The 23,019-nt window shown below is 46.6% G+C and overlaps 3 protein-coding genes across 12 annotated transcripts; 2 read left to right on the forward strand and 1 right to left on the reverse strand.

The window, feature by feature from the left end:
- The first annotated feature begins 108 nt into the window (after positions 1-108).
- On the forward strand, positions 109-7,862 carry Ankzf1 (ankyrin repeat and zinc finger peptidyl tRNA hydrolase 1). Of its 4 annotated transcripts, none has more exons than XM_046439801.2 (14): positions 109-258; positions 525-708; positions 3,244-3,356; positions 3,587-3,689; positions 3,799-3,986; positions 4,398-4,510; positions 4,602-4,749; positions 4,996-5,224; positions 5,415-5,570; positions 6,081-6,564; positions 6,723-6,834; positions 6,967-7,134; positions 7,249-7,334; positions 7,535-7,862. In XM_046439801.2, the coding sequence occupies exons 1-14, from the start codon at positions 223-225 to the stop codon at positions 7,656-7,658; spliced, it is 2,244 nt and encodes a 747-aa protein (XP_046295757.1). In that variant the 5' UTR covers positions 109-222; the 3' UTR covers positions 7,659-7,862. The 4 variants fall into 4 exon arrangements, with proteins under 4 accessions (XP_046295757.1, XP_046295758.1, XP_046295756.1 ...); XM_046439802.1 differs by having other exon boundaries at positions 109-156; positions 5,415-5,576; XM_046439800.2 differs by having other exon boundaries at positions 110-258; positions 5,415-5,576.
- On the reverse strand, positions 7,823-18,256 carry Glb1l (galactosidase beta 1 like). 5 transcript variants are annotated; one of them, XM_046439807.2, is made up of 18 exons: positions 18,206-18,256; positions 17,437-17,532; positions 16,743-16,869; positions 16,438-16,604; positions 16,047-16,197; positions 15,810-15,870; positions 11,197-11,291; positions 10,927-11,101; positions 10,780-10,838; positions 10,556-10,677; positions 10,424-10,464; positions 10,106-10,224; positions 9,739-9,813; positions 9,532-9,621; positions 9,284-9,397; positions 8,847-8,978; positions 8,415-8,630; positions 7,823-8,231 (listed from the first exon to the last, which is right to left on the reverse strand). In XM_046439807.2, the coding sequence occupies exons 3-18, from the start codon at positions 16,809-16,811 to the stop codon at positions 7,968-7,970; spliced, it is 1,950 nt and encodes a 649-aa protein (XP_046295763.1). In that variant the 5' UTR covers positions 16,812-16,869; positions 17,437-17,532; positions 18,206-18,256; the 3' UTR covers positions 7,823-7,967. The 5 variants fall into 5 exon arrangements, with proteins under 5 accessions (XP_046295763.1, XP_046295762.1, XP_046295761.1 ...); XM_046439806.2 differs by having other exon boundaries at positions 16,743-16,881; positions 18,206-18,255; XM_046439805.2 differs by having other exon boundaries at positions 18,090-18,227.
- Stk16 (serine/threonine kinase 16) lies at positions 18,241-21,728 on the forward strand. 3 transcript variants are annotated; one of them, XM_046439811.1, is made up of 8 exons: positions 18,241-18,375; positions 18,689-18,928; positions 19,479-19,698; positions 19,957-20,090; positions 20,261-20,381; positions 20,505-20,600; positions 21,025-21,146; positions 21,259-21,728. In XM_046439811.1, the coding sequence occupies exons 2-8, from the start codon at positions 18,843-18,845 to the stop codon at positions 21,395-21,397; spliced, it is 918 nt and encodes a 305-aa protein (XP_046295767.1). In that variant the 5' UTR covers positions 18,241-18,375; positions 18,689-18,842; the 3' UTR covers positions 21,398-21,728. The 3 variants fall into 3 exon arrangements, with proteins under 3 accessions (XP_046295767.1, XP_046295769.1, XP_046295768.1); XM_046439812.2 differs by lacking the exon at positions 18,241-18,375 and adding an exon at positions 18,382-18,525; XM_046439813.2 differs by lacking the exon at positions 21,025-21,146 and having other exon boundaries at positions 18,246-18,375.
- The last annotated feature ends 1,291 nt before the right edge of the window (positions 21,729-23,019 follow it).

The raw sequence follows: 23,019 nt of genomic DNA on the forward strand, positions 1-23,019 counted from the left end.
GCGGGACGAAGGACACCGGGAGGGTCTTGGAAGTCAGAGGACCAATAGTGCGCTCTACTTTGGGAGGGACTCGGGGGCGGGCGGGGATGTTTGTCCTTTTCGCTGATCCGTAGTGACGGGATTCTTGTGGTGTTGCAGAAATCCGACTTTCAAAAGGTGGCTGTGCTGTTGCGGGGCTTGTTTGGTGCAGCTTCTGAAGGCGGGGACAAGTTTACGCGACTCATGGCTGGAACTCGTCGTTCGAGTAACAAAAGAGCGGTCGGTTAGGCAATCTTAGTGATTTTAACTTAAATTCGATTTGGAGCTGGATGTTCCCCCATTTCACCCCTGCGGCCCGAGGCTAGGGGTTTGAGGAAACAGACCAGGGCCATGTATTTACCGCCGAGCTGTATCCTCTAGCAGGTTGAGAACCTATGGGCCTTGCGCCATAGAGAAGACCAATTCAGGCATGAGATGTGGCAGTGGTTTCTGGGCAGCTCAGTTTCTTAATAACCCCCCCCCCCATACTCCCTTTTCTGCTCCAGGAGCTGCTTCTAAGTAATTCCTGTTCAGCCATGTCGCCAGCTCCAGCTGCGACTTCGGTTCCAGCTCCGGCGTCGGTCTCCCTCTTTGACCTCAGCGCGGATGTTCCAGTACTTCGGGGCCTGAGCCTGGTGAGCCACGCTCCCGGGGAAGCTCTGGCCGGGGCTCTGGCTACTTCCTGTTCAGGTATCCCGAGAAGTTTGGGGTAGACACATGTGGAACGTCACAGGGCTCTTCGGAGTGTTAGGAACTCTTTCTTTCTTTCTTAAGAGAGAGAGAGGAGAAAGAATTTTTTTAGTATTTTTTTATTTTTCAGTTTTCGGTGGACACAATGTCTTTATTTTTTTATGTGGTGCTGAGGATCGAACTCAGCGCCCCGCACACGCCAGGCGAGTGCATTACCACTTGAGCCATATCCCTAGCCCAGGAACACTTTCTTAATGGTATTTCTCAGCTTAGGAGTTCACGGTGACTCTTTTTACTGGATACAGTTTTTCTTAAAATTCACTAGTCTCTGGGTAATTTCCATCACAGGCCCCGAAATTTTCTCCAAACAAGACTTTAACTTTTGCATATGTTTGGTCACATTTAACACCACTCCCTTGAAAACACTTCAAAATACTTAGGTGTATTCCAAATTGTACTGAACTCCAATCAAAGTGTTACCGCCCTTTACCGGTGACAAGTCCTTGCTTCCCCGAATGCTGAAGTATAACACCAGAGATGCACTCTGAGGCAAGTTTATAAAGTAGAAGCTTTATTAAGGACAGCAGAAAAGACTTCTACCCCGAGGAAGAAGGGGACCCAAGAGGTGGAATCCATGGAAGGGGGAGGTCTTCTCTCAGCTTTCTCGCATTCCAGGTCCTTAGTTCTGTTATCTTGCAGTAATGGAATGTAGGTGAGGAAGGCCCAAAGGGTGGGGGACAGGTGGGCTTTAGTTCTGTTATCTTGCAGTGATGGAATGTAGGTGGGGGAAGGCCCAAAGGGTGGGGGACAGGTGGGCCGAAGGAGTAATCTGGGCAGGAAGGACTTTTGGACTAGCATCTCCACATTTTGCTGGGAGCTGCTTCATTAACATTTCCTTGGGATGGGCTCTGGGCCTTGGGGACATTTTCAATTCCCCTTTTCCTGGACTCCATTCTCAATATGGCCTTCATTCTCCGTTTTACTCGATATTAGACCCGATTTACCTAACTACACTAACTACCTATCTTTAAATCTGGCTTCAAAAGCATCTCTTTGTGCTAAATATTAAACAATTTATTGTCAGTTTCATATAATTGTAGTTTGTCTTTGGCTATGTGTTTTATTACACTTCTCTTTAGATTAACTGCCCTTTTAATTGAACTGTAATCTTAAAAAGTGGCACTTAGGGAGTGACTGTTATTATTTTTTTTGTACCAGGGATTGAACTCCAGTTGCTCAACCAGTGAGCCACGTCCCCAGCCCTTTTAAATATTTTGTTTAGAGAAAGGGTCTTGCTAAGTTGCTTACAGTTTCAGTAAATTGCTGAGGCTGGCTTTGAACTTGCAATCCTCCCTCCTTAGCCTCCCAAGCTGCTGAGATTACAGGCATGGATCACAGGACCCAGCAGGGAGTGGCTTTTGTACACTTAAAAATAAGTTTAAGTTATTAAAGTCTGGTTGTAGCTCAGTGACAGAGTGCTGGCCTAGCATGAATGCACACCCAGTACTACAAAAGAATAACAACAACAGCGATAATAATTCTAGGATTTATGGGGATATGAGCTGAAGCCCAGTCACTTTTAAGGGACCTGATAATAGTGTTTTGGTTTAGCTAACTTTGTGGAGATGTGGTTTGAGAGTCTCCCTGGACTTGTCTTTATGGGTGCATATTTGTTCTTCCGGGGAGTGGCAACTGAGAGTGCATCCACAAGTTCACTAGCAGAAGCAAGAAAAAAAGGGGTTGCCTGTTAATCCATATCAGTGGAGTTTGATGAAAAAAGAGATAGGTGTGAATCCAGAATTATTATCACTATGTGTCAAAAAGTTTGGAGAATATTGATTAAGGGAAAATTTTTCTTAATAATAACTTATGGTCATTCACCCTTTCTAGAACGTTCTGCAGTGTTATGTAACATGCAGTATGTAGCAGTTAATGAAATAAAATGAAAAAAAAATTCAAGGGCTATGGGTGTAGCTCAGTGATAGAGCATGAATTTAGCATGTACCAGGCCCTGGGTTTAATTCCCAGCACCTAAAACAAAGAGAAAATTTTAACATTACCACAAATTATTTTCTACAGAATTCCTGTAAATAATCCCTTTGGCTATTTTAAATACAACGTTTGACATATTTATTTTATTGAATTTTTTAGAAGCCTATTGATTGTATAAACTGATTTCATGATTATTAGATTGTAAATATTTTGAAGGCAAAGTCATACCATCTTTTTTTTTTTTTGTACTAGGGATTGAAGGGGGGGGTGGGGGGGTGGTGTTACCACTGAGTTACATCCCTAGCCCTTTTTTACATTTTATTTTGAGATAGGGTCTTGCTGAGTTTCTCAGGGCCTTGTCAAGTTGCTGAGGCTGGCTATGAACCTGCAATCCTCCTGCCTCAGCCTCCCAAGCTGCTGGGATTACAGGCGTGTGCCCATCTCTTTCTTTTGTGTCTTACTGTTGGGATATCAGATATTGACTAAATCCAGGCATTATGAATTTGAGCCCCTTAGAAGTTCAATTACCCTTCCCTTATTTAGGTTCAGGGGAGAGAACAAGCCCAGAAAGAAAAGGACTCCATGGTCCTGTGGATATTTCAGAGAAATTATTTTGTTCATCCTGTGACCAGACCTTCCAGAACCACCAGGAACAGGTAAAAGCCAGGATATAGGGCTGGATGTTAGGAACAAAAGTAGAGGTGGGGGGGGGGGGGAGAAGTAGACATTTGATTTGCCTTAAGTTATTAAAGGTCTGTGCTTTACCACTAAAGCAGTTGGTGTTACCTGGTCCCACTTCTGGAGTTTCATGAGTGGTCTTGGCTAGTACATAGGGCCAGGCTGGGCCATGTTCTACCACCTGCCTCCCGTTTTGCCTTTGTACCAGAGAGAACATTATAAGCTTGACTGGCATCGCTTTAACCTAAAGCAACGTCTCAAGAACAAGCCTCTCCTGTCTGCCCTGGACTTTGAAAAGCAGAGCTCCACAGGTGATGCCTGGTGGGAGCAGGACATGGGGTGTAAGAAGGCCATAAGGAGTTTGAAGAAAGGTTAGAAATGGGGTACCAAACTTTTATGTCCCATGTTGTCTGTCTTTAGGAGATCTTTCCAGCATCTCAGGATCAGAAGATTCAGATAGCGAAGAGGACTTGCAGACACTGAGCAAGGAGAGGGCTGAATTTGAGAAGCCCAACCAATCCCCAGGCTTCCATGCCCATCGAGTTCTTTTCCAAAATGCCCATGGCCAATTTCTTTATGCCTACCGTTGTGTTCTAGGCCCTCACAAGGCAAGTGTCTGCACAAGTTATGTGGTCAACCCCAACTTTTTGTATGCTCAGCTTAGTTTTCTCCTTAGCTGGTTAGTGTATCACTTCTTCCCACATCCTTCTTTTTGGGCTTGGGTATCACATGGACAGCAGTCTTTAATTGAAACTGGCCTGAATTGTGCTAGGGTCAAGTATTATAGAATTCAGTTTGGAAACAGATCAGTCTGTTTGAATTGTGGATATACCACTTATCCAAGTGGTATATCTACCACTACCTCTCCAAACTTGAGATGTCCTTCTTTATAAAATGGAAACAAGGCTCAAGGTGGTTGTAATAAATGAGGTAATAATTTATTGTGAAGCACTTAGCATTAGCATTTGGTTTCTTGTCCTTGATGAATAAAACTGTGTTCTGCTTCATATATCATGCAGGTTCCCCCAGAAGAGGCAGAACTGCTGTTACAGAACCTGCAAAATGGAGGTCCCAGGTGCTGCGTGGTGCTCCTGGCTGCAGCTGGGCACTTTGCTGGTGCCATTTTTCAAGGGTGAGGGTGCTGCATGGGGCAAGGCTGGAATAGATCCTGCTAACCTGGGAGCACCAGCTGTTCTCCAGTACTGAGTCTATGCTGTCTACAGAAAAGAAGTGGTGATACACAAAACCTTTCACCGCTACACCGTGCGGGCCAAGCGGGGCACAGCCCAGGGGCTTCGAGATGCCCAGGGTGGGCCAACACGCTCTGCTGGAGCCAATCTGAGGCGCTACAATGAAGCCACACTGTATACAGTGAGTTTAGACCTCCCAGATTTGTTGGTCCACTAATCACTCTTTTTGCTTCTCATTTCAACTTGCTAAATGTTACAGTAGAGAGGTTTGGGATTCTCATATCCTTCCAGTTTTCATTATTTCTGGTTAGACAAAATAGAATAAGGGTCTCCAGGAACCTTAGTTCTTCCTCCTTTTTAAATCTTTGGATGAAGATTTAAAAATAGTAAGTGAATATAGGCCAAGTGGAGTTACTCTCTTCTCTAGGATGTTCGGGATCTGCTGGCAGGGCCAGCCTGGGCCAAGGCACTTGAGGAGGCTGAGACAATCCTGCTGCGTGCCCCCCGCTCTGGCCGTTCCTTCTTCTTTGGAGGCCATGGGGCACCTCTGCAGAGGGAGGATCCCCGACTTTGGGTTATCCCCCTCACCACCCGCAGACCCACATTCCATGAGGTCCAGCGTGTGTTTCTTAAGCTGACCACCTTGCATGTCTATGGTAAGCCTCCAGTTCCAATCTTTAGGCTTCTTAGACCTTTCAGTACTCTACAGCTCAAGCCTTGGTTCTCTTGTGGGCATCCAGAGGATTTTTCTAACCCTGGAACTATAGCCCAGGTATGTTTTCATTGAGAAACCTGGGCTGGCTTTTCCTCAACTAAGTTTGAGAAAGATTTTGTGTTTTATGGCAGAAGACAACCCTCAGGAGACAATCAGATTGTACTCACCTCAGAAATACTGGAAGACTGTGAAAGAGGAGAGGAAGAAGGCTGCTGAGGAAGAAAGAAGAAAGGTCCCCAGTGATGAAAATGAGGCACTAGGGAAGATGGAGGAATTATCCAACCAGGGTATAGGTACCATCTGGCAGTTATCAAGTCTATTTGTGTGTCTGTCTTTGAAATACAGTGGCAAAATCACTTTTAATTGACCCATCTCCGGTTTTTACACCACATATACCTATCCATATACACCCCAGTATCTGTATAAAGTAAGGTGTGTCATAGCAATCACTGTGGCATGTTTACTTGACTTTTCCAGATCTCCTGTTATCTCTTTTGTTCATGGATATATATCCCTGGTACTTAGAAAATCTTATCATGGAGTAGATATTTCAGTGTGTTGCACAAGTCTCACATTATTTGTCTGCCTGGCTGGATGCTGCTGGTTTGGGGCAAGGATTGCTGCCATGTTTTCTTCTGTGCACAATCCTAGGACTGCTCATAGGAATAGTTCCGGGACAAGATAGAAATTTCATTTTAGGACAGTCTGGATCATTTCTTTATAGACATAAATGCATCTGAACCAGCTCACTCTCTGCTTATCCTTAGATGGATCTAACCTGTCATATTTCTCCCTAGGTTCAGGGTCAGAGGGAGAAGATGGCTCCCGGGTAGAATTGGAGCTAGTGGAATTAACTCGGGAGACACTGGATCTTCGAGAGTTTGAAGTATTGCCTAAGCGGAGAAGAAGAAAACGGAATAAAGAGAGAAGTCGAGACCAGAAGACTGGGGCACATACAACTCTTCTCCAGAAACCTCAAGAAAATGAGCCCCTCTCTCTCTCAGACCAGACAGTTGAAGCCCCCTTGAGGCCTTTGGTGGATAAGGCCAAGACCCCTGATCAGCCAGAGCTATGGAATGTGCTTCTAGCTGCTTGCCGAGCTGGAGACATTGGAATGCTGAAGCTCCAGCTAGCTGCTGAGCCTACAGACCCTAGAGTTAGGTCCTTACTCAATGCCCCCTTGGGCTCTGGTGGCTTCACTCTCCTGCATGCAGCAGCTGCAGCTGGAAGAGGCTCAGTGGTTCATCTGCTGCTGGAGGCAGGTTGCAACCCCACTGTGCAGTAAGTGTCTCTACTCTGAGCCATTTTGGGTATAGAGAAGATAATTTGGTGGCTCATGTTGCATTCTTTAGTTGACAATATAACCTTAGAGTCTGGTTGGGTGATATTGAGAAAGACAGGAGGCAAGTTGAACCCATTTTGTGGTTTTTTGTACATAGGGACTCCCAAGCCCGCCCGCCTTATATGGTAGCAGCTGACAGATCAACACGTAATGAGTTCCGAAGGTTCATGGAGAAGAATCCAGATGCCTATGATTACAAAAAGGCTCAGGTCAGCTAGAAGAAGGAGATGCAGAGTGGGAAGGTGTCATAGGTCCTAGCCAGGTCCTTTCTACTCCTTTGCACTTTTAACCAAGGATAGCTTTTGTGGGTCTTACTTAATATCTTCTGGAAAATCCCCCAGGTACCAGGGCCACTGACACCAGAAATGGAGGCACAGCAGGCCACACGGAAAAGGGAGCAGAAGGCAGCCCGGCGGCAACGGGAGGAACAGCAGCGGAAGCAGCGAGAGCAGGAAGAGCGAGAGCAAGAAGAGCAGTGGAGGTTTGCTGCCCTCAGTGACAGAGAGAAGGTGAGGCCAGGCTCTTCTATAGCGAGACTTCCTTAGAGCATAGTGCAGCTCTTGTTTCTCAGGCATGCTGTTCACTGCTGGGTCTTGTTTGCAATGTGACTTTGTGTTTTTCAGAGAGCTCTGGCTGCAGAGCGCCGATTTGCTGCCCAATTGGGAGCCCCTTCTCCTCCAATCCCTGACTCTGGAGTTATCAATGCTCGGTATGGGGCTAGGGTTTGAGTCAGAGTGGACTCTAATGTTGTAGGGACTATTTGGGGCAAGTGGAATGATGGTCTACATGGTTTTCAGAGGGGTTGCTGAGGGGATTTGAGATACTCTGGGAACCTCTGAGAGTTGCAAAAAGCTTGGAGTGGAAAGTTTCTGGGGAACCTGTCCTGCCATTTTTCTTCCTCTTGTTCAGACGCTGCTGGAGTTGTGGGACTTCCCTCCAAGGTCTCATTCCCTTTCATTACCTTGACTTCACTTTCTGCTCCACACGTTGCCTCCAGGACCATCGCTGTCAGGCTGGGAAGCCCTCTTCCTGACCTCCTACAGCTTCACCTGGGCCAAATGTAGGCCCTGAGAGGGCATATTGACTCCAGCCCTAGGTTTCTTCTTCCCCATGAAGCCAGAGAGTATTTGGAAGAATAGGGTGAGGGATACTCAGGAACCAGGGCAAAGATAGGGTCACAGAAGTGTATGGAGCTGGTACTGTCTCTGGAATTTTAATAAAAAGTTTGGCAAGAAAACTGTACTTGTACTTACATTCAGAGGCCTTCTGGCCTTTGGTTACCATGGCCAGCACCAAAGGATTCTGCCCACTCCATGTCCCAGGTCCAAGAGTTATCTTTCTTTCAGTGCCCACTTAACTCCATTAGTTCAAAGTCATTTTGTACATCAGGTGAGAGGGAAAGTGTCCTGTGTACAGTGCTGTTAAGGATAGGCCTATCCAAGAACTGGATTTGGGGCTGTAAAGGGACGTTTTCTAGCTCCAGCAAGGTGATTGTGTTGACAGCTCCCCTAGGTAACAGCAGGGGTCTTGGCACGTAGAGGGTGTGTTGTGGCCCCAACTTTGTCCAGTACCGGCCCAAATTAAACCCATTGATCCAGACTTGGCCCTGTTTGGCAATAAGAGAGTGAGAAAAGCAAAGATCAGCTCTCCAAGGGATAGAATCATCCTCTTTGGGGTTTCTCATCAAAATAATAATTTCTGCTCCCCCTCCTTTCATAGTTTTTCTTTAGGGTCTGGTTGGGTGATATTGGGAAAGACATCCTCCACCAACCACCACCATTAGTAATACCTTTGTCCATCCAGGTAGATAGAGAAATGTGTCCCCAGCTGAGCCTAAAATTGGAAACATTGTGGAGTAGAAGGTGGGGCCAGAAGGATCTTTAGGCTGTGGTCTTTTTGGCAACTTGAACGTATACCACCACTTTACAAAATGATCTACTTTCAGAGGGAAAATCATCCACTGGGTAAGGATTGTTTGCCCCAGAATTGGTGGCTCTAACAGGCCCTGTGGGAGGCAAAGGAAAAGTCATTATTTACTAAGCCTGTAAATTTATTTACTGTCCCTAATCAAGCTCTAGGATGTAACTAGTGGCCAAATTCAGGTCCCCACAAGCCACTATTTCTCTGACTCTTAAAGACCTGGCTGTACCTTACCTTCCGTTAGACTCTGGTCATTCCAGGAGTTGGTCAATAAGTGTACTGGGAAACAAAACTAACTCACCTTGAAGTCACTGTGGTTAGACCCAAAACTGAGCCTTCCCATGTTCTCTAGCAAGATATCCAGTTTGGTCCCTACTTTCCCCATCAAATATAGTTTGTTATCCGTATTTCTTTCCAGAACACCCTGGATCACCTGTGGATAAGAGACAGGATCTATGAAAGGAAGGGCTCAGCATTTAGTTCTTGGCCACTGCATAGAGAACCACATTAGAACACTTATTTGAAGAGTAAGGAAAATGTAGCCAACTGTGAATTACCCACCACCATTCTGGAACTCCATCCTTAATCAAGTTCTTCCTCATCCCAGGTTATAATTCTGTACCCTCTATAGATGTGAGCAGGCAGTAGGAAAGGGTAAAGATGAAAACTTAAGGCTATAGGGTGCTGGGGAAAGGGGGAAATTGGATCTCACAAGTTAACCTGGAATTAGTTTCTCACCCCATCCAACATCACATAGGCACGGTCATGGACTCCATTATTTGGCACCCATAATGGTGTTGGCTCAAAAATGGAATAAGAAAGATAGGTCCGGTACAGCATATAGCCATGGTCCTGGATATGGAAGAATGAGTTTAAGATAAATTGAGATAAGAAAGGACATTAAAGGGAAATTGTAGCTAGGAGGAACTTTTCACTATAGCTGGTGAGAGTTTGCTGTTCCCACCAGATGTAGATATATGTCTTACCTGCTTCACAGCCTCAAAGGTCAATGGCATGACTGAATGGATAGGCCCCTGGGGGCACAGAAAATCTAGGAAACCCAGCAAATCCCCATCCTGTTAAAATAAGAGGCAAGAATCAGAATAAGAGGGAGGTTTCTGGATCAAGGGCAGGATAAGGTAGATATTTAGAAAGTAAAGGTATAGAATCAGAAAAGACGGGGAGGAACTTACCAGGTGCATAGTTAAAGGTCCAAGCATCATCTTGTGGCTGGGGGGAGGTAAAGGTCCCAAGGGAACTTCCTGGAACTGAGCCCAAATTCTCTCAGGAGCCATAGGAAAACCACAGAAACAGCCCCTATTCTAAGACCCTAGAACAAGGTTCTTAACCTGGGACCCAGGGAAGGGCTTTGGTCATAAAGACTCTCTAATTTAGACACTGTAATGTTCACTCATGTGTAAGTCAAGTGGTACCATTTGAGTGATTGGGAAATGCTTCCATGGGACACTCAGCTCTGTGGCCCAGAAAACCACCACCAGTTTATAGGAGGATCCCATTACAATTTGGGCACGACCTTCTCCCCGATTAATAAAAGGGCACCTTGCCAATGACATTTCGAAGAGCAAAAAGCTTAGGTGTGGTGTCCCCTGCTTCAGATATGGGTGCATCGTAGTCATAGCTGGTAGTTATTGGAAGGAAGCGTCCCTTCTCATCAGCACCTAGGGTTGAACCAATTTAATTAACATATCTTTCATTCAGAGGATAGGCACTAAGCAAAGAGCTTCATGCAGAGAATTTTGCCATCAGAGTGGGCAGTGGTGGCATATCCAATTTCTAGGCATCCTAGTCTATCCAGCCCTTAGATTCTAATTCCTTGTTACCTCCCTGTTTCTGTCCCAGGGGACAATCTGTACTCACCATTCCAGTATCCAAAGTTGGTACCTCCATGGAACATGTACCTGAATTGGGGGGAGGGGGTAAAAGCTGACCCACTGAATCTTAACTTTCATCCCCATCTCCCAGTAATAGGTTCATATTGTCTTCAGTTACATGTTCACACTGGCTCCCAACTTGAGCATGTTTTCTAGTCCTTTAGCTATAGGTTCAATGGACCGTGTGGAGTGATTCTGACCCCAGTAATCCAGCCAGCCTGTGTAGTATTCAGAGTTCACCTAGAATATGAAGTGAAAAAGCCATGAAAGAGGTGAAAACCAAGCTGGACCTATTACCATCCATGATTCTTGCTTTGATTCCCCTTCCCTCTGGTCCCTCACCAATGGCCCATTGGGTTCATACTTCTGAAGCAGGGCAAAGATTTTGGTCATGTTGTCAGCTGCAGGAAGGAAGCAAGGGTAAAAGATGAACAGTACAGAAAAGGCACCCCTTCCCCAGACTCCACTGCAAACCCTTGTTCAGGAGACCTGGCCCAAAGTCTATAGTAGCAAACAGTCCCTTGAGGGTGCCACATTTGAGTCCGTCAGGCCCATCTGTGGTGAAGAGCAAGATCTTGTCTCCTAGTAGCGCACGGAAGAGCCCAGCCAAGTGTCTCATGTAGTTGAAGTCGCAGGCCCAGTAGCTACCATATTCATTCTCAACCTGCCAGGGGAAAGGGAAATGGGAACTATGTGGTTGAGAAGGTTAAAAACACCTTACACCTTCTTCTCCGTGCCCAGTCAACTTCCCACTTGTACCTGAATGCTAATGATGTTGCCCCCATTGTGGTAGAGAAATGGATATATCTTGGGCAGCAAGACCTTGAACCAGGAGTCCACTGCAGCAAGGAAGTCTAAAGGAAGGAGAGGCACTCTGCTCATTAGGGGCCACCACCATCTCCATGGCCCCCATCCCCAGCATCCCTGCTAACAACTTCAGTGCTGCCCTTACTCTAGGCTGCAGGTTCCATCCCACTTGCCCCCCCCCCCCAAAAAAAACTCTGGGAAGTAGTGACTCTTAGAACTCTCAACCCTAAGCACGTATATATTTGCATGTCAATGGAAGTAAAACATAGGAAACTTTAAAGTACATGTGTTTGTTTTCATGGTTCTGGGGATTGAACCCAGGACCTTGCACATGATGGGTATAGAGTATTGTTTCTTAAAAATACATGGATGAGGGGCTGGGGTTGTGGCTCAGCAGTAGAGTGTTCGCCTAGCACATGCAAGGCGCTGAGTTCGATCATCAGCACCACATAAAAATAAATAAATAAAATAAAGGTATTGTGTCCAACTACAACTAAAAAATATATATTAAAAAAAAAATACATGGATGAGCCAGGCGTGGTGGCGCAGGCCTGTAATCCCAGTGGCTCGGGAGGCTGAGACAGGAGGATCCTGAGTTCAAAGCCAGCTTCAGCAACGATGAGGTGCTAAGCAACTCAATGAGATCCTGTCTCTAAATAAAATACAATGGGGCTGGGGATGTGGCTCAGTGGTTGAGTGCCCCTGAGTTCAATCCCCAGTACCCCCAAACCAAAACAAAAAGGAAACAAACACATGGATGAAAAAGGCTAAATACACAGTATGGAACTATTATTATTATTTTTTTATAGTTATTGGCGGACACAACATCTTTGTTTGTATGTGGTGCTGAGGATTGAACCCGGGCCGCACACATGACAGCAAGCGCGCTATTGTTTGAGCCACATCCCCAGCCCCTGGAACTATTATTATGTAATCCACTTATGCCTGAGATTTCTGTGAAGTAGCATGGGAATTCACAATGTAGAGCATCTGACTTGCACCTTCCAGTCAAATGATTTTTTTAAGTTGGTAATTGGAAGATCATTATACTAGGCATTGTGCCTTAAAATTCTCAACTCCTGCTTGTTATTTTTGTGATTCACCCTGAAGATCTTCATGCACAGTGTTTCCTCTGCCTGACACTTTTTCCTCCACCCTCCTTTACCTAACCAACTCCAACTCATGTTTCAATATTTTTTCTTCTGGTACTGGGGACCGAACTCAGGTTCATTCTACCATGAACTATATTCCCAGCCTTTCTAAGTTTTTGAGACAGGGTCTTCCTAGGTTGCCCAGGCTGGCCTTGAAATTTCCGATGCTCTCACTCCACCCTCAAGTCGCTGGGATTACAGGTGTGTGCAATCAATGTCCTCAAGAAAGCCTCTGATATCCCAGATCAGGATAGATCTCCTGTTAAAACACTCTCACATTATCTCATACTTCTAAGTAACTTGACAAATTATGATTGAACATTTATGTCTGTGATTGTTTCTTGCTAATTTCCCAACTAGTGAATAGGAACCTTATCTGGAGGGTTCCTTCAATGTTGCATCCCTATCATTGAGGACAAAGCAAAAGACAGGGACTCTCAAAGGTGGATTCAATGAAAGACATTTTGGAGGATATTGTTCCATTCTTAAACCATTTAATTACACTTTATGTGTCATATAAAGGAAGCCAAATTTGTACTACATATTTTAATCCAAGCATATATTAAATCACATTCACATATTCAACAAGTATTTATGGGTGCTGAGTATGCACAAAGCACTGTTCCAGGGATACATAAAGGAACAAAACAGACAAAACATCTGCCCTTGTGGAATTTCTAGTGATGTAGGCAGACCATAAATTAAGGAAATAAATAAGGGAATATATAGTGCCAAGAACAAGAACTAAAGCAGGAAAGAAGGTCTAAAATAATGGAGTGGGAGAACTTAAAATTTAAAGAGTGGCCAGGAAGCACCGCTGAGGTGATTTCAGCAGGGAGATCAAGGGAAGACCTCAGGCAGAGGCCTCACAACCCAAGGCTGGTGGGTCTGAAGAACAGCAATGAGGACAGGGAGGTTGAGGCAGCATGAACAAGAAGAGGGTCAGATGAAGGACATGACTGGGGCCAATTACATAGGACCTAGTAAATCATTTTAAGAAATACATGATTTATATTCTGAATGAGATGAAATTTTATTGTAGAGGTTAAGCAGAGAAATCTCATGATGTGTATTTAAACATCTATTTTAATAGAATCACACTGGCCACTGGATTGAGAAATGACTATATGGGAGAGAGGGCGAACAAAGGAAGTCACTTGGGAAGCTATAAGATAAGCCAGCTGAGGAGAGATCCTCTGGACCAGGGAATGGTAGAGGTGGTGAGAAAGCAGTTAAATTCAATGTTGTTGAGGGTAAAATTGACAGGACTTTCTGATGGATTAAATGTGAGATGTGCAGGAAAGACTAGCATGAAGGATTTACCACAGTGTTTATGCTGCTCAGTTGGAAAGTAGAGTTGCCATTAACTGAAATAAAAAGACTAAGAAAGCTGGTTTGGAAAACACTACCAAGAGATTGTATCATTATGCCTTTTATTTGCCTCAATGGAGACTGCACATAGGCAGTTGAATATATGTGTCGAAATCATGGGAAAGGTCCTGGCTATGGAGATACATATTTCAGGATCATCAGCTATCAGATGGATTTTAATCCCATCATACAAATGAATGCAATCACCTAGGGAATGATAATAGAGAAAAGAAAAGCATCCAAGGATAGCTGTGTACACTACAGCATTTGTAGTAAAGGAAAACAGAAAAGGACAAGCAAGAGATTAAGACTAAGTGGTCACTGCTTTGGGAAGCAGGGGCACAGACCAGATAAGTGGGTATCATGGGAGATACAGTAAATATTCACCTGTAATCCCAGCAAGTTAGGAGACCAAGACAGGAGGATCACAAGTTTGAGGCAAGCCTCAGCAACCCTGTTTCAAAATATAGAAAGGACTGGGGATGTAGCTCAGTGGTAAAGTGCCCTGGGTTCAATCCTCAGTACCAAAAATAAGTGTATTTCAAAGGACAGAGCAACCAACTGTGCTGAGGGCCATTCATTGGTCAAGGGGATGAGGAAATCATGGATTTCACAATGGATAAAAGATGTTTAATTATTTCAATATTTATCCTTTTTTTGTTTGAAGTATAATTCAAAACTCTATATCAATCCTCTGAAGGTTAAGGCAGGTATGTATTTTAAAATGAAAAGGGAAAACAAATTTTCAGCCAGTTGCTGGTTTTCTTGAGCAAAATGGACTGCATGTTGGTGTTTCATTAATAATTTATCATTTTAAATATATTTATAGACAATTGGGTTTGGCATAAAGCTCTCTGGCATCTTAAGTTGTTCCCCTAGTCTCCTCTACCTTCCCTGTGTCAGGAAATAGCATCACCACTTTAATTGGCCAAATGCTTCATTCCTACTCACACTGCCCCACCCATCCTGTTCCAATCAAAATCTGTCAACAAGAGAGTAAGATTGAGTGGTCACTGCCTTGGGAACCAAGGGCAGAGACCAGATAAGTGGATATCATGGGATACAAAAGAAGTGGATTTCAACCAGGCACAGATTTCTGTATCCACAGTGTATCTCAATTCTGCTTTCTTTCCATTTCCACCACAGTCATCTTAATCCAGGAACTCTCTTCTCTGTTCTAACTACAGTAATATCTCCATTGATTTCTCCACCCTTGCTCCCCTCAATCCACTCTACACATCCAGACTAAGTAATGTTAAAACAAATCAGATCTGCTGGGCTTGGTGGCACACATTTGTAATCTCAGTAACTCAGGAGGCTGAGGCAGGAGGATAGCAAGTTTGAATTCAGCCTCAGCAATTTAGTGAGGCCCTGTCTCAAAAATAAAAAGGATGTGGCTCAGTGGTAAAGCACCCCTGGGTTCAATCCCAGGTACAACAAACAAGCAAAAAAAGTCATGTCATATCCCTTGCTAATTTTTTTTAACGTGACTGTCTACTGAGAATAAACTAAGAACCCCACGTAAGTCCTATAAGGACTTACACCAATTATCTGTCTCGTCTTCAATATCATGTCATATAACTATCTCCCTCACCCCACTGTACTCCACCATGCTGATCTACCTTCCTCAGACATGAATATTCTTGCCTCGCTCTTATACAAAGACCAGTGCTTTCCCTTCCCTAGAAGTCAACTAAAATGTTCCCTTCTCAGAAAAACCTTTTCTGACTACCCTGCAAATAAGAAAATCTCTGTTACCTACTGTCTTTAACTCCTTGTTTATAACTAATAACCTTATCTACAAGTGGTGAATTTTTTTGTTGTTGTTTGTTTTTTGATCTGTCTGTTCCACTATGTTATAACCTCTATTGCACAGGGACTAGGTCTGTCTGGTGCCAGTTTCTAGTGTCCTGCTGGGCATGAAGGAAACAATATTTGAATGAATAATCTCCAAGTTAAGATGGTCTCTTCTGTTTGAGGCACGCAAATGATCCGCCTTTTTGTTTGATTTTTTTCTGTGTTAAATCTTTTGTCTCAACTCACCTGGATCTGAGGTTCTCAGATTAATTTTAGGATTCCGAAGCAACCAAGATGGGAGACCCCCCTGAGACAAACAAAGACAAAAAAGCATGTAGGTTTTGCTGTCCTGGGGTGTAGTGGGGAGGTAAGAAAGGAGAGAGTTGAATATAATGCTGGACATGCCCCTACAGTGAGGGCAGAGGGGACTAGCCTAGAAACACATGGAAAGCTTTTGTTCTGTCCCTCCTCCAACTAACTCACCATCTCCCACTCTGCACAGATGTAAGGTCCTGGTCTCAGTATGACCAACAGGTTTGCTATAGCTGCCTCGTTCAGAAAGGTAAAGAGGTCGCGGCTGCCATTAAAGTTATAGACTCCAGGCTCTGGCTCATGAAAGTTCCAGGGCACGTAACTGAGAAAGTAAGAGGTTAACAGGGCCCGAGATGGGGAGATGCCAGGGAGGACTAGGGGCTCAGGCGGGCAGGAATCTCCAGCAGCACTAGGAAGCAGGTCCTGGCCCGCCCCTTGGTTTAGGAGTCTGGGAGTTCTAGCCTCTTTTCAGCCAGTCTTCAGGCCAGGACCCATCTGAAGGAACCGGTAGGAAAAGTAAATCCCGCCCCCGCCCCATGTAGCTCTCGCGAGCACTTCTTACAGCTGTACGGCGTTGAGGCCGCTCAATCGCATCTTGAAAAGCCGGTCCGCCCACAGTATCCGCGGTACCCGGAAGTAGTGCAAGCTGCCAGACACGTATCGGAACGGGGTCCCGTCCAAGAGGAACAGGCCACGTTCCCGATCCACTACGAACGACCGAGGGTCTGCCTGCAAAGGGGAAAAGCCTGTGCTCAGCAGACGTTTGGAGTGAGGGTCAGCGTCAGCCAAAAGCGGAGGAAAATGAAACTAGCCCTGCTGGCCGCTTGGTGGTTGACTTTCATCCGTCAGTCAACCCTCTCATCTTACCTGCTGCAGCAACAACGTCAGGAGCGGCAGCATCAGGAAGGGAAGGCAGAGCGGCTTCTCGGGAGCCATGACGCTCACGGGGCTCCTCTAGTCTGATCCGTCGGTCCGACCGTCACGTGTTGGACTCCTGGGAGGGAACCTCAGCAAGCAAGGGGCGGAGACCACCTCAAGTTTCCAGGAGGTTACCCGGGACTTTGTACCCCGCCTGCAGCCAGCCACCCACTACTCTATTAGTTTGTAAAAATCCTCTACATCTTACTACTCTAAGTGCAGTTCACGAACCAGCTTAATCAGCGTCACCTGAGAGCTTGTTAGAAATGCAGAATCTCAGGTCCTACCTTAGACCTATAGAATCAGAATTTGTATTTTAACAAGATTCCCAGGCTATCCTAAACATATTCAAGATTGAGAAGCACTGCTTTATTGGACCGAGTTCCCTGAGAGCAGGAGTGTCTTGTCGTTGGATCCTCGGTGTCTGGCACAGGGCTTGACATATAACAAGTTAAATCTAGATTAATGGATGTCAGAATCAAGGAACCCATTAGGAAAATCTCCATGGTGACCAGGGATGTGGAAGCAGGGAACCGAAAGTTACAAGACGGACCATTCCCGTAGAGAGCCCCGTTTCAGCAAAAGACCATATTGAGCAAATAGAGCCATTATAATTTCTTCGGAAGGGCACTCTCCAACTTACCCCTGCTTGTCTAGACAAGAGATGTCACAAACAACTGCTTGGTGCCAAGGCTTGTACTTTGTGAATTTCTATTCCTTCTGCCTCACAGTTCCAAACCTGAGGTGTGAGAACCAGGGTAATAAGCAATGATTATTATTGCTCTTTATTGATACTTGAGGACTATGTGTCAGATATTGGGCTAAGCACTTTATATCTCAAACAACTCCGTGAAATAATTATTTTCATTTTACAGATGAAGAAACTGGAGGATGGAAATAAGTAGCCCATCCAAGGTCATGCAACTAGTTTAGTAGAATTGGGATTGGATTATGCAGTTTGACCTCATAGTTCATACACTTAACCTTAGGTATCATTATATCTGTTTTACAGCTAGGGAAAAGTGAGGATCTGAGAGGCTGTCATTTGCCAGAGGTCATGCAGATAGGAGGCTATTAGGACTGGATTTAGAAACTGACTGTCTGCTTCCAGTCTGAGCTCTTAATCACTGACTCTAGGGTAGTAGGATACATGCCACAGTCCTTAAGGTTGGACAGGACAAGAACTCCAGGGGGTCGGGCCACCAGCACCCGCCCCTCCCTGGATCCCTCTCTGGGCTGAACCATACATAGTAGGCCACATTCTCCCCCAGCGCGCGGAGGTGTGAGGCCCCCTACCTCCGACATTGGGAGATGGAGGTCCTGGGGGCCTCGGGCAGAGCCCAGCTTTGCCCCCCTTTGGCGCAAGTGCCTGTGTCTTGACCCCTACTGAAGGCCACGTGGAGAACCCTCACCCGGGTCCTGGGACCCGTCGGTCTGTGCGGTCCGGGGCCTTTCAGCTCCGCGCCCTCACATCCTCCGGATGCTCAGCAGTTGCTAAGATACGGTGGACCGTTACTCCGGCGCGGACTGATGATGTAATCGTTACTTCCGGTCCCTGGTGCTTCGCTCCGGCCCGAGCCAGGTCAGTGGGGAGTTGCGGCTGGCAGACCCTGGGCTCCGCACCCCGGGGTGGGCTCTGCCGGAGGTGGACCCGAGCCTCGCACTTCCTCGGGAGCTACCCTGTGCCTTGCCTTTGCGGCCCCAAGAGCTTGGGAGCGGGATCCGTCCAAAGGTGGGCCGGGGTTGGAGGAAGCGACCTGGTAGTCGCTGCGTGGCCAGAGGCTTTAGGGCACCTGACTCAGCCTTCTGGAGCTGCTGTCGCCAGGGTCTGTTTTCTTTAGACGGGAATCTAAGTTCCAAGACCTGGGCCTGAGCTGTCCGCAATTGTACTTCAGGGCCATCTGGATTATGCCGGACCCGCGACCTGCGGTCGATTTCTTTCCAGCATGATCCGCTGGGCCCCCAGGCCATCACCTAGAAGAGCCCATTCACTCTGGACGAACCTTTTGGCAGCCAAAGTCTGTCCTTGAGAAGGATGACTGAGACATTATGGGACACGCCCTGTGTGTCTGCTCTCGTGGAACTGTCATCATTGACAATAAGCGTTACCTCTTCATCCAGAAACTGGGGGAGGGGTGAGTGTTTGGAAATCACTTAGCTTGCCCCCAGGGTTATGGTCACTGAGGGACTACATAGGGTCTGCACATGATAGGGGCACAAGGATTTTATCCCTATCTACCTCATCTGACTGAGCCTTAGCTGAATGGGTCAAGAAAGTGGATTCTGGACCCAGGCCTTCTAGATCCACCTTGTGTGACCCTGGTGAGCCATGGTTTCTTCATCTACCTAAAGGAGATGATTATCATACCTCACTGAGGTAATTGTGAGGATTAAATTAGATAATGTATATAGGTGTCCCACCCAGTTCATAAGAACTTGATATACATGTTGGCTATTACTTTATATTTATTGAGCTTCTATCATGTGCAGAACATTGTTAGGAACACAGGACCTTAACAATTTTTGTGTTCCTGCTCCTGAGGAACTCATTCACACTTCTCTTAGAGCCACATCTTGGGAGGGTTTCTACGCAATGAGAGAGGCACCCCTCCCCAAGGGAATTCCTCTGGGTCCAAGCTGTGTGGGAGATGATCATGGTCCTTCACTGACCCCTTTGGCCCACAGTGGGTTCAGCTATGTGGACCTAGTGGAGGGGTTACATGACGGACACTTCTACGCCCTGAAGCGAATCCTGTGTCACGAGCAGCAGGACCGGGAGGAGGCTCAGCGGGAAGCAGACATGCATCGCCTCTTCCACCACCCCAACATTCTTCGCCTCGTGGCTTACTGTCTGAGAGAGCGGGGTGCTAAGCATGAGGCCTGGCTGCTGCTACCTTTCTTCAAGGTCAGAAAGTCTCTTGGTTATGGAGGGGGTTGCAGCAGATACCTACTGAAGACTGTGAGCAGTCAAGCATGTTGGGAAACAGAAGCCATGTCCAGGGTTTGACCACTTTGGATTTGGAGTTTAAAGGAGTCTAAGTGGGACTGTGGGTTTCAAGGTATGTGTGATGAAAGGATTGGTGGGCTTTGACACACAGGACAGGGATTAGGCCCAGGGAACAGAGACTTCAGAAAATCTCAACTGAGGAAACTTGTGTTGCAGAGAGGTACGCTGTGGAATGAGATAGAAAGGCTGAAAGACAAAGGCAACTTCCTGACTGAGGATCAAATCCTTCGGCTGCTGTTGGGTATCTGCAGAGGCCTTGAGGCCATTCATACCAAAGGTTATGCCCACAGGTCAGTGGGAGAGCCCCAGGTACATGCTGAGCTAAGAGGAAGAACCTCACTAAGACAACCAGGAGGTCTCCACTCTCCTCCCAAGGAAAGCCCCCTTGATATTTTTGCTCCCTGGGATTCCAAGTCTTCCTGTCCAGGAATGCTTATTGGTCATTTTCACTTCACTCCAGGGACCTGAAGCCCACCAATATCTTGCTTGGAGATGAGGGACAGCCAGTTTTAATGGACTTGGGTTCCATGAATCAAGCATGTATCCAAGTGGAGGGTTCCCGCCAGGCTCTGACCCTACAGGTAAGTCTCTAGGTTCCTTTGCCCACCTGTTTCCCATTCCCAATTCCTTGTGGTGCATGCCCAAATTCAGTCACATTACTGTGGCCTGTGCCCCACTTTTAAGCTCTGGGACCACTGTTCCAGGACTGGGCAGCCCAGCGGTGCACCATCTCCTACCGGGCCCCGGAGCTCTTCTCTGTGCAGAGCCACTGTGTCATCGATGAACGGACTGATGTCTGGGTGAGAAGCAACTGGCTGGGACTCTGGGTGGGAGGGGTGCAACTCTGTACCTGCTGTGGAGTGGGGAGGGGCAGTAGAAAGTGTTTGGTTTCTGTTGCATGAAGCCCCAGGAACCACAGTATGTCTCCATACCCCTCAATTTCCTTCTTGGTAACTGTCACTGATACTATACTCAGTTGCTCAGGAAGTGGTATAATCCCTCACACTGAGCTGGGTAGTTACTGCTCATTATCAGTGCTGAAGGCAGTATCTCAGCAAGGACTGCAGAGGCCTCTGGCTAACTGGCAGTTTCTCTGGGCCCTGGGAGTGCCACTGGCTCAGGTTGGAATATTCTTTTTAGCTTTTGTAGTCTTTTTTCACCACAGAAGGGGAGAGATGTCACTTCCATCAGTTCCCTTCCAGGGACTAACCACATTGTGCTCAGTCCCTAGGTTGTGTGCTTTATGCCATGATGTTTGGGGAAGGCCCTTATGACATGGTGTTTCAGAAAGGTGACAGTGTGGCCCTTGCTGTGCAGAACCAACTCAGCATCCCACAAAGCCCCAGGTGAGCACTTAGAGGAACACCAAGCATTTCAGACTTCCCCAGGGTAAGCTGAGTTGGACCTTAGCAAGGGGGCTAGATGCCCTCCCTTCACCTTGCCCTCCTCCCTCCACAGGCATTCTTCAGCACTTCGACAGCTGCTGGCCTCCATGATGACTGTGGACCTGCAGCAACGCCCTCACATTCCTCTCCTCCTCAGTCAATTGGAGGCAATGCAACCCCCAGCTCCAGGCCAGCACACCACTCAAATCTGAACTAACCAGTGGCCACATTAAGATGGCTCCATGTGCCTTGGAAAGAGGCTCTTATTCCTCATTGGAAGTTCTTCCTTTCTATCCAGGGCTGCTCTTGACAGTTGGGTACCAGGGATGAGGATCGTTATCTCAGTCTTCTCTCTGCTCTTTTACCTCAGTACATAGGCAAGGGGCCTGACCGGTGGTGAGGCTGGGGGAGAAAGTGAAACAGAGAAAAATATGGCGCACAACTCTGAGCTGGACTGCTGGGCTCACATCATATTCTGCTTTCAAATCTGGAAGCAGGAGAATGTATAAACAGGAAAATAAAGTGAAAACAGGTTGGTGTGGATCTTATTCCCAGTGTGTCTAGAGGCAGAGAAGAGTTGCAAGGGGCCCAGAGTCTGGTTGCCCAGTTCCAAGGGAACAGCCTGGAAAGAGGTAATGGTGTAGTCAGCAAAGGTGTTTCTGTATTATTTAACAGGAGGCAAGTGTCCTTTTCTGATATGTGGGTAGTTTTTTTCCTAGCTTGTTTTAGTCGTAAAATTAAAGCTCTGACTTGAGCTAGTTTCTGCCTTTGCTAAGAACTGGGATCAGCACCCCTAAAAGCACACTCAACTATTTCTTTTCTTCTTTCACTCCCAGGGGTGGGTTACTTAGTTAAAGTAGCCCAGCCGGTTTGCCAGGCCAAGAGCCTCTGGGTGGAGACACCTGGGGAAGCTTTCAGACAGCTACATAACTGGTCTCCCATCCTCAGCCTGGGGCAAGGGGAGTGGAGCTGGCAACCATTTTGGCCACATCTCCCTGATTTTCCTAGCTCACACGTAGTAGTTAATAATTAATGAGACTAGTGTGGTGTGGCAGTATTCAGCAGCCACTTCCTGTCTGGTCTGCTGAGTAAACAGGGGCCCTGCCCTTAGCTGGGCTTAAAACCTGTTCCCCAGGGAAGGGCACAGTGTCCCTGAATCACCAGGGAGAGGCGGCAAGGGCAGGTTGGCATCTCCTGCTCCTGAGATTGAAGCTTCCTCCCCCACCATGCCCACCGCCACATACTGACGTCAGTGTGGGTCCTGGGGTGCCTATTAGCAAAGTTTGAATTTTCCCCCAGGGCCCTGGCAGGAGGCTCCCACCAGCTAGTGTTAGGCCGAGGCTGAAAGAAAGCACAAACAGGGAGACAACCTGACTTTTAATGGCACAGCCCTAGCTCCAGCAAAGCAAGACAGACAGTAAGCTATGCAAAGCTGCTGAGAAGTGCAATGGCAAAAACAACTCCAAATCGCCCTTGTTCCCTCCCACCCCCCAAGCTTATGATGTGACTCCATGCCTGGGAACTTCGGGCCAGCTCAGCCCCATTCCCAAACTCTAATAATGCACAGCAAAGCCTTGCCCAAGTCTTGCTTCCAGAGTTGGTGGATGCAGAAGCAGCAGGAATAATAGGGTGGCAGTCCATTCTCCAACACAGAAACTACTGGATTTAAACTCCTACTTGTAAGGAAGTGAAGACTCATATCCTTCAATAGTTTGTGACAGGATAGACAGGTCCAGGGGGATTTGGTCGTCATTTCCTCCCTATTTTTGGATCCCCCTAGGACCTAATATCAGGGTCCCTGGGGTCATGATTCCTGGGCCTGGAAAGGGCCCCT

The sequence above is a fragment of the Marmota monax genome, unplaced genomic scaffold, assembly GCF_021218885.2.
Source record: "Marmota monax isolate L192 unplaced genomic scaffold, Marmota_monax_Labrador192_F-V1.1 WCK01_AAM20220418_F8-fsc00041, whole genome shotgun sequence".
Classification (NCBI taxonomy): domain Eukaryota; kingdom Metazoa; phylum Chordata; class Mammalia; order Rodentia; family Sciuridae; genus Marmota; species Marmota monax.